This window comes from Onychomys torridus, chromosome 22, assembly GCF_903995425.1.
Source record: "Onychomys torridus chromosome 22, mOncTor1.1, whole genome shotgun sequence".
Lineage (NCBI taxonomy): Eukaryota > Metazoa > Chordata > Mammalia > Rodentia > Cricetidae > Onychomys > Onychomys torridus.
The window spans coordinates 18,827,529-18,842,971 of record NC_050464.1 but is presented as its reverse complement, the minus strand read 5'-3'; the positions used below and the strand labels follow the sequence as shown (position 1 = coordinate 18,842,971).

The 15,443-nt window shown below is 51.9% G+C and overlaps 1 protein-coding gene across 1 annotated transcript; it reads left to right on the top strand.

The window, feature by feature from the left end:
• The first annotated feature begins 1,781 nt into the window (after positions 1-1,781).
• Positions 1,782-13,370, top strand: Rfc2 (replication factor C subunit 2). Its single transcript, XM_036171974.1, has 11 exons — positions 1,782-1,981; positions 2,715-2,784; positions 3,737-3,778; positions 4,190-4,296; positions 6,202-6,303; positions 6,445-6,545; positions 8,485-8,642; positions 9,417-9,482; positions 10,254-10,334; positions 11,951-12,064; positions 13,083-13,370. The coding sequence occupies exons 1-11, from the start codon at positions 1,875-1,877 to the stop codon at positions 13,191-13,193; spliced, it is 1,059 nt and encodes a 352-aa protein (XP_036027867.1). The 5' UTR covers positions 1,782-1,874; the 3' UTR covers positions 13,194-13,370.
• Positions 13,371-15,443: the final 2,073 nt, after the last annotated feature.

Sequence of the window (15,443 nt, the reverse complement as noted above, 5' to 3'; positions counted from 1 at the left end):
TTTTTGAATTTTTGTGATAGGGGTCTCACTATATCTGGCTCTGGCTGGCCGTCAACTCACAAACATCCAGGTGCCTGTGTTCCCAAGCACTAGAATTAAAGGCCTGTGCCACCAAGCCCGGGCCTAGAAAGTATCCTTTAAAAACATATTTATTTTGATTATTTTCCATTCTATGTTTTCATGTGTGTCCATGTGCGGGTGAGTACAGGTGCCCTCGGAGTCCAGAAAACAGAGTTGGCATTGTCTGGAGCTGGAGTTACAAGTGGTTGTGAGCAGCCTGATGGGGGTGTGCTATAAACCAAACTCAGGTCTTCTGCAAGAGCAGCAAGTGCTCCCAACACCGAGCCTCTCTCCAGACCTAGAAAATACCTATTTGTTCAATTTTTATGTATCTACTTAAGATGTCATTTGTGTGTTATATACATGTGTGTACACAGGGCCACTCATCTATGCAGGCTATTGTGGAAGCCAAAGGTTAATGTCAAGACGTGTTCCTCAGTTTCTCTCCTCTTCATCTCTTTAATTTGAGAAAAAAAAAATATGAGGCCATGAGGTAATGGCACATGCCTTTAATCCCAGCACTCAGGAGGCAGAGGCAGGCAGATCTCTGTGAATTCGAGGCCAGCCTGGTCTACAGAGAGAGAGAGTTCCAGGACAGCCAGGACTACTTAAGAAGACCCTGTCTCAAAAAAAGGAAAAAAATATTATGAGAGGTGGGTCTGGTTGCTTCTCACTCCAGCATCAGGAGGCAGGGTGACTGAATTAATGTGAGTTCAAGGCCACCTGGGTCTCATAGTGAGTTTCAGGGCAGCTGGAGCTACACAGTGAGATCCTGTCCCCAAAATGAAAATTTATCATTATTGGGCTGAAGAGATGGCTCAGCAGTGAAGAACAGTTGTTCCCCTTCCAGAGGACCTGAGGTCGGGTCCCTGCGTCCCCGCACCCACATTGGGCAGCTCACAATTGCCTATAACTCTAGTTGCAGGGCATGTGAGGCTCTCTTCTTGCCTCTATGGGCACCCACACATGGGTGGCAAAGACTCACACAGGCACAGACACATAAATAAAATTTTTTTTTTTTTAGATATGTGTATGAGTGTGTGTTCACAAGGGTCTAGTTACCCACAGAGACCAGAGGAACCAGTTATAGGCAGTTGCTTTTGTTTTTGTTTTCAAGACAGGGTTTCTCTGTGTAGCCCTGGCTGTCCGGGAACTCTCTCTGTATCAAGACACAAACCCCAAACCCAAACCAAACAAAAGAGTACTAGACTCTTGCAGAGTCCTGGATTTAATTCCCAGCATCTACATGACCTGCTCACAAGAGTCTAACTCCAGCTCCAGGGGATCCCACGCACTCCTCCAAGAAGACATGCATGTGGTGCACATACATGCATGCAAGCAAAACACTCGCATGTATGAAGTAATACTTAAAAAAGTAATCCTATCACCGGGGAAGCTGAGGCAGGAGGATGGATGGCCGCTCGTTTGTGGGTCTGGCTGGGCTACAGGGCAATAACACTCAGTTTCAAGAAACCAAAAACGTGAAAATAAAACGGGACGAAATGAAGCAGACTACAATGAAATACCATAAGGTGACACAAACGTCCTCTCCTGGAGACATTCTCCTTGGATGAAACAGTCTCATCCTTCCTCGTCCCTCGAACGCGATCTCCCGTAGCCACAGCGGCCTCTGGCGGCGGCCAGTGTTGCGGCTACGCTGCACTCTCTGCGCAGGCGCGGGAAGAGACAGCCCTCCCCCGCCTCCCGCCTCCCACTTCCGCTCCCCTCCCGCGGTTGCCCGGAAACCAGGGCCGGGACTTCCGTGGAAACGTCACGGGGCGGAGCTTCGAGTGGCGGGAAGGGCAGGCGCCGGAATGGAGGTGCAGGAGAGCGGCTGTGGCGCGGCCGAGAGTGGGGCGCAGGAGCCCTCGGCGGTGCCCAGCAAGCCCGCGGGCGGCGCTGGCCACTACGAGCTGCCGTGGTGAGCGCGCGGCCGTAGTCACGCGCGCGGAGAGGGGATGGCGAGTGAGGGCGGGCTGAGCGCCAGGGACCCGGCTTCCGGCTGCGTCTGGGGGTGGGGTGGGGCACCCCGAAGGTGCGGTTCGACCCCTGGAGCCAGACTGGGTTTCTTTATTTCTTTCTTTATTTTCTTTTTGAGCCAGGGTCTTGGGTAACCCAGGCTGGTCTCGAACCCACTCTGTAGCAGAGGGTGGCTTTGAACCGCGGCTCCTTCTGCCCCCGTGGGATGACAGGCATGCCTCACGGTCATAAAGCAGTGCTGGGGATGGAACACGGGGCTTCGTGTACGCTTAAGCAAGCACTCCACTGACGGAGTCTCATTCTCAGCCCTGGGTTTCACCGTGCAGCCCCACCGTTCTTGAACTTACCACAGTCCTCCTGCCTCAGCTTCCCAAGTGCTAGAATGACAGGTGTGAGCTACCAGGCAGAGGCAGAAGTTTTTATTTATGGAAATTGAGGGGTGAGTGTCTCAGAGTCCACCTAAGTGATGCTTGAACTTGCCAAATAGGGCACTGTGCTGTGCAGTACTAACAGCCACATATTTTTTGTTGGCTTGTTTGTTTGTTTAAAATCTCACCTAAAAAAATGATCAGCTTCACTTTTTTCTTAAGACAGGTCTCACTACCCTAAGCTAAGCTTTGGACTTTATATATAGCCAAGGATGACCATGTCAATATTTGCTTTTTCTAAAACAGGGTTGAAAAGTACAGACCTGTAAAGCTCAGTGAAATAGTTGGCAATGAAGACACAGTGAGCAGGCTGGAGGTAAGGAGCTCTGTGAGCCCTCTGACATCACACTGTGGATCTGACGAGCTAGTGGCCATTGGAGGAAGGTAGCTGAGATGGTGGAGGAGGGTTTACGTCGACTGTCCCCACTGGGGTGACAGTACCCGATGAACAAGACTTAAGCCAAGAAGGGTTAGTTTGGCTTTAGCTCACAGTCTGAGCTTCCCTGGTGGGAAGGCATGGCGGCAGGAATGTGAGGCAGCTGGTAATGTGGCATCCACAGTCTGGAAGCTGGGACGCGGATGCTGCTGCCCACTAGGCCGCTTTTCTCCTTTTCACTGAGTCCAGGACCCCAGCCCACGGGAGGGTGCCACCCACATTTAGAGTGGGTCTTCCTGCCTCAGGGGTGGGCAGGGTTGGTTCCCTCTCACCACCCTGTGGGGCCTGATGTGGATGAGAAACTAAGCTTGTTGGCCTTTGCAAGTGCCTTTATGTCCTGAGCCAGCTTCCCGGCAACTGTTTTGTTGGTGGTGGTGGTGGTGGTGGTCGTGGTTTTGGAGTTTTTGTTATTGTTCTTTGGTTTTTTGGAGCATACTACTCACTATGTATACAGTCCTGGCTGTCCTGAAACTTTCTATGTAGACCAGGCTGGCTTCTGACTCACAGAGATCTGCCTGCCTCTGCTTCCCAAGTGCTGGGATTAAACAAGTGTGCCACCACACCTGGGCTATTTGTCTTCGAGACAGGGTTTTTGTTTTGTTTTGTTTTTGTTTTTTGTTTTTCCTTTTTTCCAGAGCTGAGGACCGAACCCAGGGCCTTGAGCCTGTTAGGCAAGCACTCTACCACTGAGCTAAATCCCCAACCCCAAGATAGGATTTTGATATGTAGCTTAAGCTGGCCGTGAGGTCCTGACCCTTCTCCCTCAGCCTCCCTGGTGCTAGGATTAGAGGCGTGTACCACCACACTAACTTAATGAACCTCTTTCACTCAGGTCTTTGCAAAGGAAGGCAATGTTCCCAATATCATCATTGCGGTGAGTACTTGGGCCTGTCCTCTAGGCATCTTGCATCCCGTGTCCACTCCCTCCCTCGATAGGCTCACAGGTCCCTGGCTGGGTTGTTGGGGAATCGGGAGCAAGTGCCAGCAATGGGGAAAAGGGGGAGCAGCAGGAGCTACATGGGAACCCTTTAATTAATTGCTTGATTGATTCTTATGTGTGGGTGCTTTGCCCATGTGCACATCTGGGGTGTGGAGGCGGGAGGGAGCCGGGGAGGGGAGGGGAGTGGTGATGTATCCCTTGGAACTGGAGTTACAGACAGTTTGGGGCTTTGGGAATGGAACTCGGGTCCTCTGGTCGAGCAGCCAGTGCTCTTAACTGCTGAGGCATCTCTCAAGCCTCTGGGTCCTTCCTGCATGAATCATTTAGGGGACCTCTCACCCACAGGGTCCCCCAGGAACCGGCAAAACGACCAGCATCCTTTGCTTGGCGAGAGCGCTGCTGGGCCCGGCCCTGAAGGATGCAGTTCTGGAACTCAATGCGTCAAATGACAGGTAGGATGGGAGGCAAGGCAGGCCTCCTGCTGTACCCGAGTGGACAAGCTCTGCTTGGTTCTGGCTTGTGGCTGGTGCTGGCTTCACTGGCTCCACGTATAAGTGGGGAATCTGCTTTGTCCGAGTATCTGAGGAACACCTGCGGGCTCCCTGGTTTTGATGAAAATGTTCAAAACTGACTCTTTTTAAAATGTGTTTTTATTGCTGTGGGGAGGGGCATATGCCATGATGTACATGAGGGGGTCAGGACTGCTTGCTGGGAGTCTGTTCTCTCCTTCGCCAAGTGGGTCCTAAGAATCAAACTCCAGTTGTGAGGGTTGGCGGCAAGAGCCCTCCCCTCAACCCTGGGGTGTGTGTGTGTGTGTGTGTGTGTGTGTGTGTGTGTGTGTGCGCGCGCGCGTGCTTCACATGTGTGAAGAACAGAGCAAAATCACGTGGAATTAGTTTTTTCCTTCCATCTTTATGTGGGTTCTGGGGATTGACCTCAGGTTGTCAGTCTCCCGTGGTCTGCCAGTAGGTGCCTTCACCCACTGTGCTGGCTCACGAAGCCCTAAAACCACTTTAAGTGTCCACTTCAGCCATGTTAACATGTTCGTGTTACTGTGCAACAGCTTTCTGGCCTTGCAAAACTGAAACTGCCCTCGAGCGCCTCCCTGTTTCCCATCTGTGGCCCTGGCAGCCACAGCCACCTTCTGGTCTGTGTGTTTGACGGTTGCCTCATGTGCCCAGGTGAAAATAAGGTTCTGCAGCCCTTGGGGCTGTCAGGAGGATTTCCGAGCCCCTTGTGAGCCGAGAGTGGTGTGGGAAATCCCAGCCCTGGGAAGGTTAAGGCAGGTGGATTCTGAGTTCCAGGTCTGCCCAGGTGCCATATAAAGACCTTCTCTCTGGGGCTGGAGAGCTGGCTCAGTGGTTAAAAGCACTTGCTTCTCTTGCAGAGAACCCAGGTTCAGTTCCCAGCATCCACATGGCAGCTTACAACTGTCTGTAACTCCAGTTCTAGGGACTCCAAAATCCTCAACACAGACACACGCAGGCAAAACACCAATGCACATGGAATAAAAATAACGCATAATAATAATAATAATAATAATAATAATAATAATAATAATAATAAAAAATAATAAAGACCCTCTCTCAAAAAATAAAATATGGGGCTGGAGAGATTGCTCAGCAGGTAAGAACATGTGGCACATGCCTTTAATCCCAGTACTTGGGAGGCAGATCTCTGAGTTTGAGGCTAGCCTGGTCTACAGAGCAAGTTCCAGGACAGCCAGGGCTACATAGAGAAACCCTATCTGAAAAAAACAAACAGAGAAAGAGAGAGAACAAGAACGTGCTGTTCTTGCAGAGACCCAGAATTCCTTTCCTTGCACCTGCATCATGCAGCTCACAGCTGCTTGGAACTCCAGCTCCCGGGCTTCTGACACCTTGTGGTCTCTCCAGGCACCCACCTGCACATGCCCTGCATCTAGGCAGACACATAAGAAAGTAAAGCAGGGGACTGGAGAGATGGCTCAGAGGTTAAGAGCACTGACTGTTCTTCCAGAGGTCCTGAGTTCAATTCCCAGCAACCACATGGTGGCTCACAACCATCTGTAATGAGATCTGGTGCCCTCTTCTGTGTACATAATAAATAAATAAATCTTAAAAAAAAAAAAAAAGAAAGAAAAAAGAAAAAGAAAACTGCCTTATTTAAAAACATGGTCGCTGAGATGGCTCAGTGAATAAACACCCTCACTGTGCAAGCCTGAGAACACTGGTTCTGCTCACACAACTCGAAGTGAAGGGAAAACTGGGTCTTTAAAGTTGTCTTCTGACCATGCGCTCACGCATGTGCACAGGAGAGCCCCTCCCCCACGATAATAAAACATCCCTCCGTCTGTGACATGTGCCTTCTTGTTTCAGAGGCATTGACGTGGTGAGGAATAAAATCAAAATGTTCGCCCAGCAGAAAGTCACCCTTCCCAAGGGCCGGCACAAGATCATCATTCTGGATGAAGCAGACAGGTGCGGGCTGGAGATGGGCGTCCCCAAGTAGCCCAGGCTGGCCTCAGATCTCCAGTCCTCCTGCTTCTGCGTCTAGAACAGCAGGGGTGGCGGGGCTATGCCCCAGACCTGGCACCCACCGCCCTCTTCTGTTTGCCTCAGCATGACGGACGGTGCTCAGCAGGCCCTCAGAAGAACCATGGAAATCTACTCCAAGACGACCCGCTTCGCTCTGGCTTGTAATGCTTCAGACAAAATCATAGGTGAGCATGCAGCCTGGGTGGCTATATCCAGTGAGACTCTTCTTTAAAGATTGATTTGTTTTATGTATGAATGCTCTAGCTGCATGTATGATCATGTGCCAGAAGAGGGCACCAGATCTCATCACAGACGGCTGTGAGCCACCGTGTGGGTGCTGGGACTTGAACTCAGGACCTCTGGAAGAGTAGCTGGTGCTCTTAACTGCGGAGCCATCTCTCCCGCCCAAGGCTCCCTTTTTCTTTATTTACTTTTTCCATTTGTTTTTGTTTTTGAGCGTGTCTGTCTGTCTGTCTGAGTATATGTGCCCTAGAGTTGGGGTTACAGGCAGTAACCAGAGAAACCTGAAGTGAGTGCGAGGAACCGAACTTGGGTCCTCTGGAAGAGCAGCAGGTGCTTTTAACCCCTGAGACACTTCTCCAGCCCTTCTGGGTCTGTGCGTCTCTGTGTGTGTACAAGCCTGCTATAGTGTGTATAGGTCAGCGGATAGCCTTCTCCTACCATGTAGGATTGTGCTCAGGTTGTTAGACTTGGTCAGTACCTTCACCCGCTGAGCCTCCTTGGGGCCTATTTTTATCTCTTTCATGGTACTGCAGATGCAACCCAGGGATTTTAGGCAGGCTGCTAACTGAGCCTGCCCTTTTTACTTTTTATTTTGAGACCTGATCTTCTTTAATTTACCCAGGCTGGCCTTGAACTCACTTTATAGCCCAGGAATGCCTCTAACCTACAGTCCTCTTGCCTCAGATTGGGATGACAGGCCTGAGCCACCCAGCCCACCTGGAACACACTCTGGTTGTTTTATGTGCTGCAGCCCTTGGCATCATCTCTGTGCATCAGGCTTTGTGGCTGCTTGGTGTGGCCAGGCCTTCACCTCACCACACTGTCTCCATTCAGGGCCCTTTGGCCTTTAGCCCAGCTGCTGCCCACAGCACTGGTCTACCCTGTGCAGCTGGTGTCACATCCTCCTGCCACCGACTGCATGAGTCACCTGGGCCACCCTCTGTGTGTTGTCTGTCTCCTTTCTGTTCTGCTGATCCCCAGCAGTGGGGGCTTTCTGTCCTCTCCTCCTTCTGTACGTGTGTGTGTGTGTGTGTGTTCACACATAGGTTTGTTACCACGTGCCTTTCCCTACCAGCTCATGGCTGCCTAGATGGGAGAATTGCTTAATGTTGACAGGACTATCCCCCGCCCCCATTTATTTTAAAATTACATTTGTGTATGTGTATGTGCACATGTGTACATGTGCATGTCTTGGTAGTAAGGATCTTTACCCACTGAGCCATCTTGCTAGCCCCCGTGTCCTTTTTTATTGGTGGTGTTGGTGGTGTTTGTTGTGTTTTTGAGTCTCAAGTAGCACAGGCTAGCCTAGAACTGACCTTGTAACTGAGGTTGACCTTAAATTCGTGATCCTCCTGTCGTACCTCCCTATTTAATCCCAAGTGTTGGGGTTACAGGCAGACACCCTCCTGCCTTATTCCCCTGTGAAATGTCAAAGAGCTTGTTGGGGTTCCATTCCCTCCCAGCCTGACCGAACTGATCTTTCTGAAGGGCCCAGCAGTCGCACTCTGACTCCAAAGGCCCTGACTCCTTGTGTCTGGAGTGGGGGTAGGGCTTGTAGATGTGGCAGCGTCTGTCCTGAGGCCTCCTTTCCCTGCAGAAGCAGGCCCTGACTTCCGTGTGCTGGATGTTGCTAACTCGGGCCTCTTTGCATTTTTTTCCCTTGCAGTTAAAGGCAGGCACTTTAGGGGTAAGGAAATCCATACATGCATGCAGCCCATGCACAGAGAAAAGGACCCTCTGCAGAGCGGGCGGGGGGGGGGGGGACTCAGAAAGCCAGAAGTCCAGCCTCTTTACTGCTTCTCTGGTAGTTGGCTCTGACCAGCTGTGTCCTGATGAGCTGCCAGCCTCACCAGGGAGCCCTCACTCTGTGTCTCTGTCCAGAGCCCATCCAGTCCCGGTGTGCAGTGCTCCGCTACACCAAGCTCACTGATGCTCAAGTCCTCACCAGGCTCATGAATGTCATCGAGAAGGAAAAGGTGCCATACACAGATGATGGCCTGGAAGCCATTATCTTCACAGCCCAAGGGGACATGCGCCAGGTTGGTGGGTGACTGATGCTGCCTGTCTTAGTTAGGGTTGCTGTTGCTGTGATTCATCACTGTGGCCAGAAAAAAAGTTGGGGAGGGAAGGGTTTATTTGGCCTACACTTCCACATTGCTGTTGTCACTGAAGGAAGTCAGGACAGGAACTCAAGCAGGGCAGGAACCTGGAGGCAGGAGCTGATGCAGAGGCCGTAGAGTGGTGTTGCTTACTGGCTAGCTCCCCTCGGTTTGCTCAGCCTGCTTTCTTATAGAACCCAGGACCACTAGTTCTGGGATGACACCCCCCAGCATGGTCTGGGCCCTCCCACATCAATCACTAATTAAGAAAATGCCGCTGGGCGGTGGTGGCACATGCCTATAATCTCAGCACTCGGGAGGCAGAGGCAGGTAGATCTTTGTGAGTTTGAGGCCAGCCTGGTCTGTAGAGCGAGATCCAGGAAAGGTGCAAAGCTACACAGAGAAACCCTGTCTTGAAAAAACAAAAAAAAGAAAATGCCTTACAGCTACATCTTATGGAGGTATTTTCTCAATTGAAGTTCCCTCCTTTCAGATAACTCTAGTTTGTATGTCAACTTGACTTAAGGCTAGCCAGCACACTGCCCCTACAAGTTGAGGTTGGAGAATGAGTGTTGTACCAAGTCTGGGTAAAGTAAAGACTGAGGACCTAGCACCCTGCATGGGTGTGAGCTGGGGAGGGTGGGCGTTGGGTCTCTGAGGCAGGACAGGAAAGACATCATAGTCACCCTTAATATGTCTCTTGCCTCCCTCCAGGCACTGAACAACTTGCAGTCCACCTTCTCAGGGTTCGGCTATATCAACAGCGAGAACGTATTCAAGGTACCAGGGCTGGGAGAGGTTGGGAGGCTGGTCTGCAAGAGTGGGCCTCCACAGCCATTGCTCTCCCTATCACAACTTTGTCTCTCGTGACCAGGAGACCAGCGGGAGGGTCTGGGGGGCCACATGTGGGGGGTGGGAGACGGGCAGATCCGGGTTAGCCTGCAGCTGTCTTGCTTGATCCCAGCCCACCTCCCTGCAGAGCTGATCTTCCCTCCCCTGTGCTGTAGGCCACTCTGATGGCCTGCTAAGTCACTGGTCCGCCCTAGGCCACCACTCATCTTCTGTTCTTGACAGCCTGTAGCCCAGACTGTGTACCCAGGCTGGCCTTGAACCTCCACCTCCCTCATGCTGGAATCAGCATGCGTCACCATCCCCGACTTAGTCGTTTATTTCAGAGACGGGTCTCAACTGTAGCCCAGACTGGCCTTGAATCTGAGACCCTCCAGTTTTTTTAGGTTTTTATTTGTTTTAGTTTTGGTTTTTTTCTGAGACAGAGTTTGTGCCACCACCGCTCTGCTCTTCCTGAGTCTTGAGGTTACGGGCACGTGCTGCTGTGCCCAGCACCGTGCCTGTAATGCCACCCAAGAAGAGAGTCTTTGGGAGCCTTTGGCTGCTTTGTGGTTCATTCATTTGGGAGATGAGAAGTGTAACCAGGACATTGGGAGCTGTCATATTGGGGATGTCTTTGGATTGAGAAGGGCGTTCCCGAACCCCATTGCAGTTGTTGGAGTCTGTGGGGCCTCACGATGTGTCTCCTGACTGTTTGCTCAGGTCTGTGATGAGCCCCACCCCCTGCTGGTGAAGGAGATGATCCAGCACTGCGTGGATGCCAACATCGACGAGGCCTACAAGGTGGGCTCTTCTCTCCCCACCCCACCCCTTATTCCCATGGTGCCTTGGGACTTTTGAGCCAAGTGGCAGGAGCCCTGGGTGACACCAGGATTCCTCATCTCTGCCCTTAACCCTTAAAATCCCTCTCTGCTCATCACTCAGAACCTGACAAAAGCAACTCAGCAGAGGTGTCCACAGGGACTTAGAGGAGTCAGCAGAGGTGTCCACGGGGACTTAGAGGAGTCAGCAGAGGTGTCCACGGGGGCTTAGAGGAGGTGCAGCCAGCATGGCAGGAAGGCAGGACAGCTCCTGGTGGTGGGAGCACATGGCTGGGACACTTTGTGTCTTTCTTTTAATGCATGAATGTTTTACCTGAATGTGTGTCTGGTGCCCTTTGGGTCCAGAAGAGGGCATCAGGTCCCCAAGACTGGAGTTACAATTGTGAATTGCCATGTGGGTGCTGGCAATCAAACCCAGGTCCCCTAGAAGAGCAGCCTGTGCTCTTAACCACTGAGCCACCTCTCCAGCCCCAAGAGATGCCTCCTCACATCTTGATGGATAGGGAAGCACACACCTGCTGCCGCTGCAGAGGCTCCACCTCCAAGTACCACTGCCTCCAAGAAGAGCACTGCCAGCTAGGCACCAAGCGGGCATTTCACACCCAAATCATGGAACTGACTCATAGAGACCAGCTCCTTCCCCTAAGCCACGCGACACGTGGTAGACCTGGAAGCCAGCTGTGGTTACACCCTCCACAAAGAGGGTTCTCAGCCTCTCCAGTGACGTCACATTGTCGGGTGGGGGACACATCACATCCCACTCTGTCTTCCTGAGCATCATGAGAATCATGGTTGAGAGCCAACCAGAAACCCAGCAGTCCCCGTTATACGGTAGAGGAGGGCTGGGGAGGGTCTAGTGTGGCTGCAGGGCCTGGTTCCTGAGCAGATGCCATTGCGTATGGTGGTTTCAGGTCTGTAGGTGTCAGGTGTGATTGCAGACCCTTTTCCTGATCCCAAGCTTCGCACTGCAGTCAGCCAGGCTGGAAACTGACTGGGGCAGGGCAGGGCAGGTTAGGTTGGACTGAACGTGAACAGCACTGGAGTGCCGGGCAGGGAACCAGGTACAGGCAGAGGTAGTTACTGAGGGAACAAAGCTAACCTGACCCCTGACTCTACCTAGTACTACCAGAATCCACCCCAGGGTGCTCAGGCTCAGGGGCTTTCTCTAGACACAGCCCCAGACTGGAGAAAGTGGACAGGAGGGAGGAAGGCATGGGTCTAGTGAAATCCTGTCCTGCTTAGGTTGTCTGGTCCCGTCATGCAGGGGCCTCTTTCTTACTGGGCCTGGGGGAGCTAGCTGGTGAGGGATTCCACCTGGAAGGCTCTGGATAGAGACGTGATGTGGGCAAGATATCATCAGACCATCTTGCCTGAGGTCGAGAACATGTGGTGCCTCCTGGGAAATTTTACCTGCTGCGACCAGAGGACTTCCGTGAGGTTCAGGTGGTCCTCAAAGCCTCCTGGATCACGAGGGCCAAGCTGTTGCCGTGGTGGTAGGCTAGGAGCACTGTGGGTCCGCCTCCATCTGCCTTTCCTGTTGACGGTGTTCATGGCCTCTTTGTTGGGTCTCTCGTCTAGATTCTTGCTCACCTGTGGCACCTGGGCTACTCACCAGAAGACGTCATCGGTAACATTTTCCGCGTGTGTAAAACCTTCCCCATGGCCGAATACTTGAAACTGGAGTTCATCAAGGTTCGTCAGCTCGGGGTACCTTGTGCACTTCTGCCTTCTTTGGAGTCCAGTCTGCTGGCTCCTCGCTTTGCAGCGTCGCCCAGGCCGGGATTACAGGCTGTGCCACCACACTGCCTTGCACTTGTGCACAGTGCCTGCCAGATCTGTTGTGGCGTGTCCACGGCCTGGCCCTCGTTACGGAGCAGCATTCGCTGTGTGGCTGTGTCACCGCCACTTGCTCTCTAGGAAGGCGTTTGGGTTTCTGTGGCTAAAGGCCACTGCCCACTGGCACACATGAAAGAGCATGGCTGCCACATTCCTCTTCCACTTGGGTAGGCTCCCAGGTGGGAGACCACCAACTCAGACAAGTGTACACTTAACTTTATAAGAATTTGACTGGGGCTGGCCAGTGATGGAAGCACACACCTTTAATCCCAGCACTCAGGAGGCAAAGGCAGGTGGATCTCTGAGTTCGAAACCAGCCTGGTCTACAGAGTTGAGTTCCAGGCCAGCCAGGGCTACACAGAGAAACCCTGTCTTGAAAACCAAAAACAACAAAAAATTTGACTGGGGATGGCTCAGTTGGTAGAGTACATACCTCGAGTGTGCAAAGCCCTGGGTTGATCCTCAGCCCTGCATAATTTGGGGTACTGCTAGGTATGGTAGTGTACACCTTGAGTGATCCGTAGTGAGACTTTGGTTCAAAACAGCAGCAGCAAACGTAACTGAGTGTCCTTTTGTTTGCCTACAGTTCCACACCCTGGAGGTAGAGGCAGGAGACTCAGAAGCTCAGGGCTATCCTCAGCTACATAGCGGGTTGGAAACCAGCCTGGGCTCTGTGAGACTAGCAGGCTGGGGCTGGGGCTTGTGCTGGAAGACCTGGAACACCCTTTTCCAGCATGAGCTGAACTGGAGTGAAGCCAGGTCCAGCCTCTAACTGTCCTGCATTTTGAGGTCATTGTATGTGGTTTGAACCAGTTTAGACAGAAAGGAACCAACAGTCCCAGCTTGCCCACTGTTCTTCCGGCTTGTGTTTCAGGAGATTGGATACACTCACATGAAAGTGGCGGAAGGTGTGAACTCCTTGCTGCAGATGGCTGGGCTCCTGGCCAGGCTGTGTCAGAAGACCATGGCTCCAGTGGCCAGTTGAGATGGCCTCCAGGGATGAAACTAGGAGGGTCCTTGTCACCAAGACACTGATGGCCCAGCTTTCCAGTCATGGGGAGATGTGCCCAAGACATCGTTAGAACAAGCACACTGTGGTTTTGGTTCTGGGAGAACAGGGTCTCTTGTAGCCTGGGCTGACTTTGAACTCCTCTGCAGCTGATCCTGTTCTGCCTCCTGAGTGCTGGGGTTCCAGGTGTGCCACCACACCCGGTTTGTGCAGTGCTTGGGATGGGACCCAGGGCTCTGCCAGCTGGGCGAAGGCCTCGCCCATGGCTGAGTTCTGGAGGGTTTCCACATTGCTCTTTTGCAGTTTGTGTCTGAATTCAGCTGCAGAGCCTGGATATGGGGCATGGTGGGAAGGTCCCCGACCTCCTCAGACTTGGGGCTGTAGCTGATAAAGCCTTAGGGTGTTTGTCTCGCAACGCTTAATTGCATGAGGCCTGAGGAAAAGCAGCATCTTGCTTCTGCCTGTTGGAGAGCAGCAGATGACGGTCTGGCCACGCACCTCACCACTGGAGTGCCATCTCCAGAACCCACAAGAAGGTAGAAGAAGAACTGACCCCACCAAGGGGTTCTCTGGGCAGCTAGGCTTGGTGGCACACCTCTCTAATCCCAGCACTTGGGAGGCAGAGGCAGGAGGATTTCTGAATTCAAGGCCAGCTTGGTCAGAGAGACTCCATAGACTTGTCTCAAAAAAACAAGGGGGAAATAAAGGATGTCTTCTGGTCCCTGCATACATGCACACAATAATAAGTAAAATTATGAAAATAAATACAATTTAAGAATTGAAGCCAGGCACAGTAGCACATGCCATAATTTTTTTAACATGGTGTATGAATGGTTTTTATTTTATTTTAAAGGTTGATTTGTTATTTTATGTGTATTAAGTGTTTTGCCTGTACACTGAATGCAATGCCTGAAGAGACCAGGAGGGGGCATTGGATCCCTTGGTGCTGGATTCGCAGATAGTCTGGTCCAGTCATGGGGAGATGTGCCCAAGACATCGTTAGAACAAGCACACTGTGGTTTTGGTTCTGGGAGAACAGGGTCTCTTGTAGCCTGGGCTGACTTTGAACTCCTCTGCAGCTGTGCCTGACCTTGCACAGCTCTGCAAGAACAGCCAGAACTGCCTAGCATCTCTCCAGTCCCACAGACCGAATGCCAAGCACTCGGGCTAAGTTCAAAGCTAGGCCCTGTTATAGTGAGCCCAGGCCAGCCTGGAAACCGAGGCCCTCTTGTGTCAGTGTCTATCAGTTGGGTTCTGGGTGTTTCTTCTAATACATTAATGTGTCGTTTCTTTTCTAACTTGTATTCACTTCTCAGAATGAATTTGTGATGTCCGAGGAAAGGGGCTGGGCATCAAGTACACAGCCCATTCCTCTCTGCACTTCAGGGTTCCTTTCTAAGTAAGAACTTGGATCTTAAGCTTGGCGGTGGTGGCACACACCTTTAATCCTAGCATTTGGAGGGATTGGGGGATCTCTGAGTTTGAGACCCAGCCTGGTCTTAAAAAAGGGGCAAAAAATGGGGAACCTTGATCTTCCTTTCCAGCTAAGGTCTTTACCAGAGCCAGGCATGGTGGCACAGGCCTATAATCCCCACACCTGGGATGCTGAGGCAAAGGATTACCATGAGTTCAGTGCCAGTCAGCCTGGGTTCCAGAGTGAGGCTCACATAGCTGACAGGATGGTAAAGGCACTTGTCACACCAGCCTGTCACCTGCATGTTTTCCCTGGGGCCCTCCTGAGGGTGGAAGGAGAGTGGGCTGCACAGCTGTCCTCTGACCACATCCACACTCACTAATAAAAGTGGAGGAGGCTCACTGGGTAGAGTGCTTGCCATGTTAGCATGAGGGCCTGGGTTGGAATCCACAGAACCCAGGTAAAAGCCATGTGCCGTGGCGGGCGCCTATGGTCCCAGTGCTGGCAGGTTGGAGACAGGATACCTGGGGCTCCATGGCCAGCGAGTCTACCCAATCGGCAAGCTACAAGTTCAGTGATGGGGACACTAGTTCAGAAAACAAAGGAGAGATGAGCTGGCTCAGCAGGTGAGCATGAACTAGGTTCCAGAGGACCCTAGCTGGGTTTCCAGCATCCACGTGGGGCAGCTGGCAAAAGTCTGTAATTGAGTTTCAAGTGTTCTGATACCTTCAGAACTGGAATGTACTCAATCACAATAACACAATATTTTTGTTTTTTTGCGGCAGGGTTTCTCTGTGTAGCTTTAGAGCCTA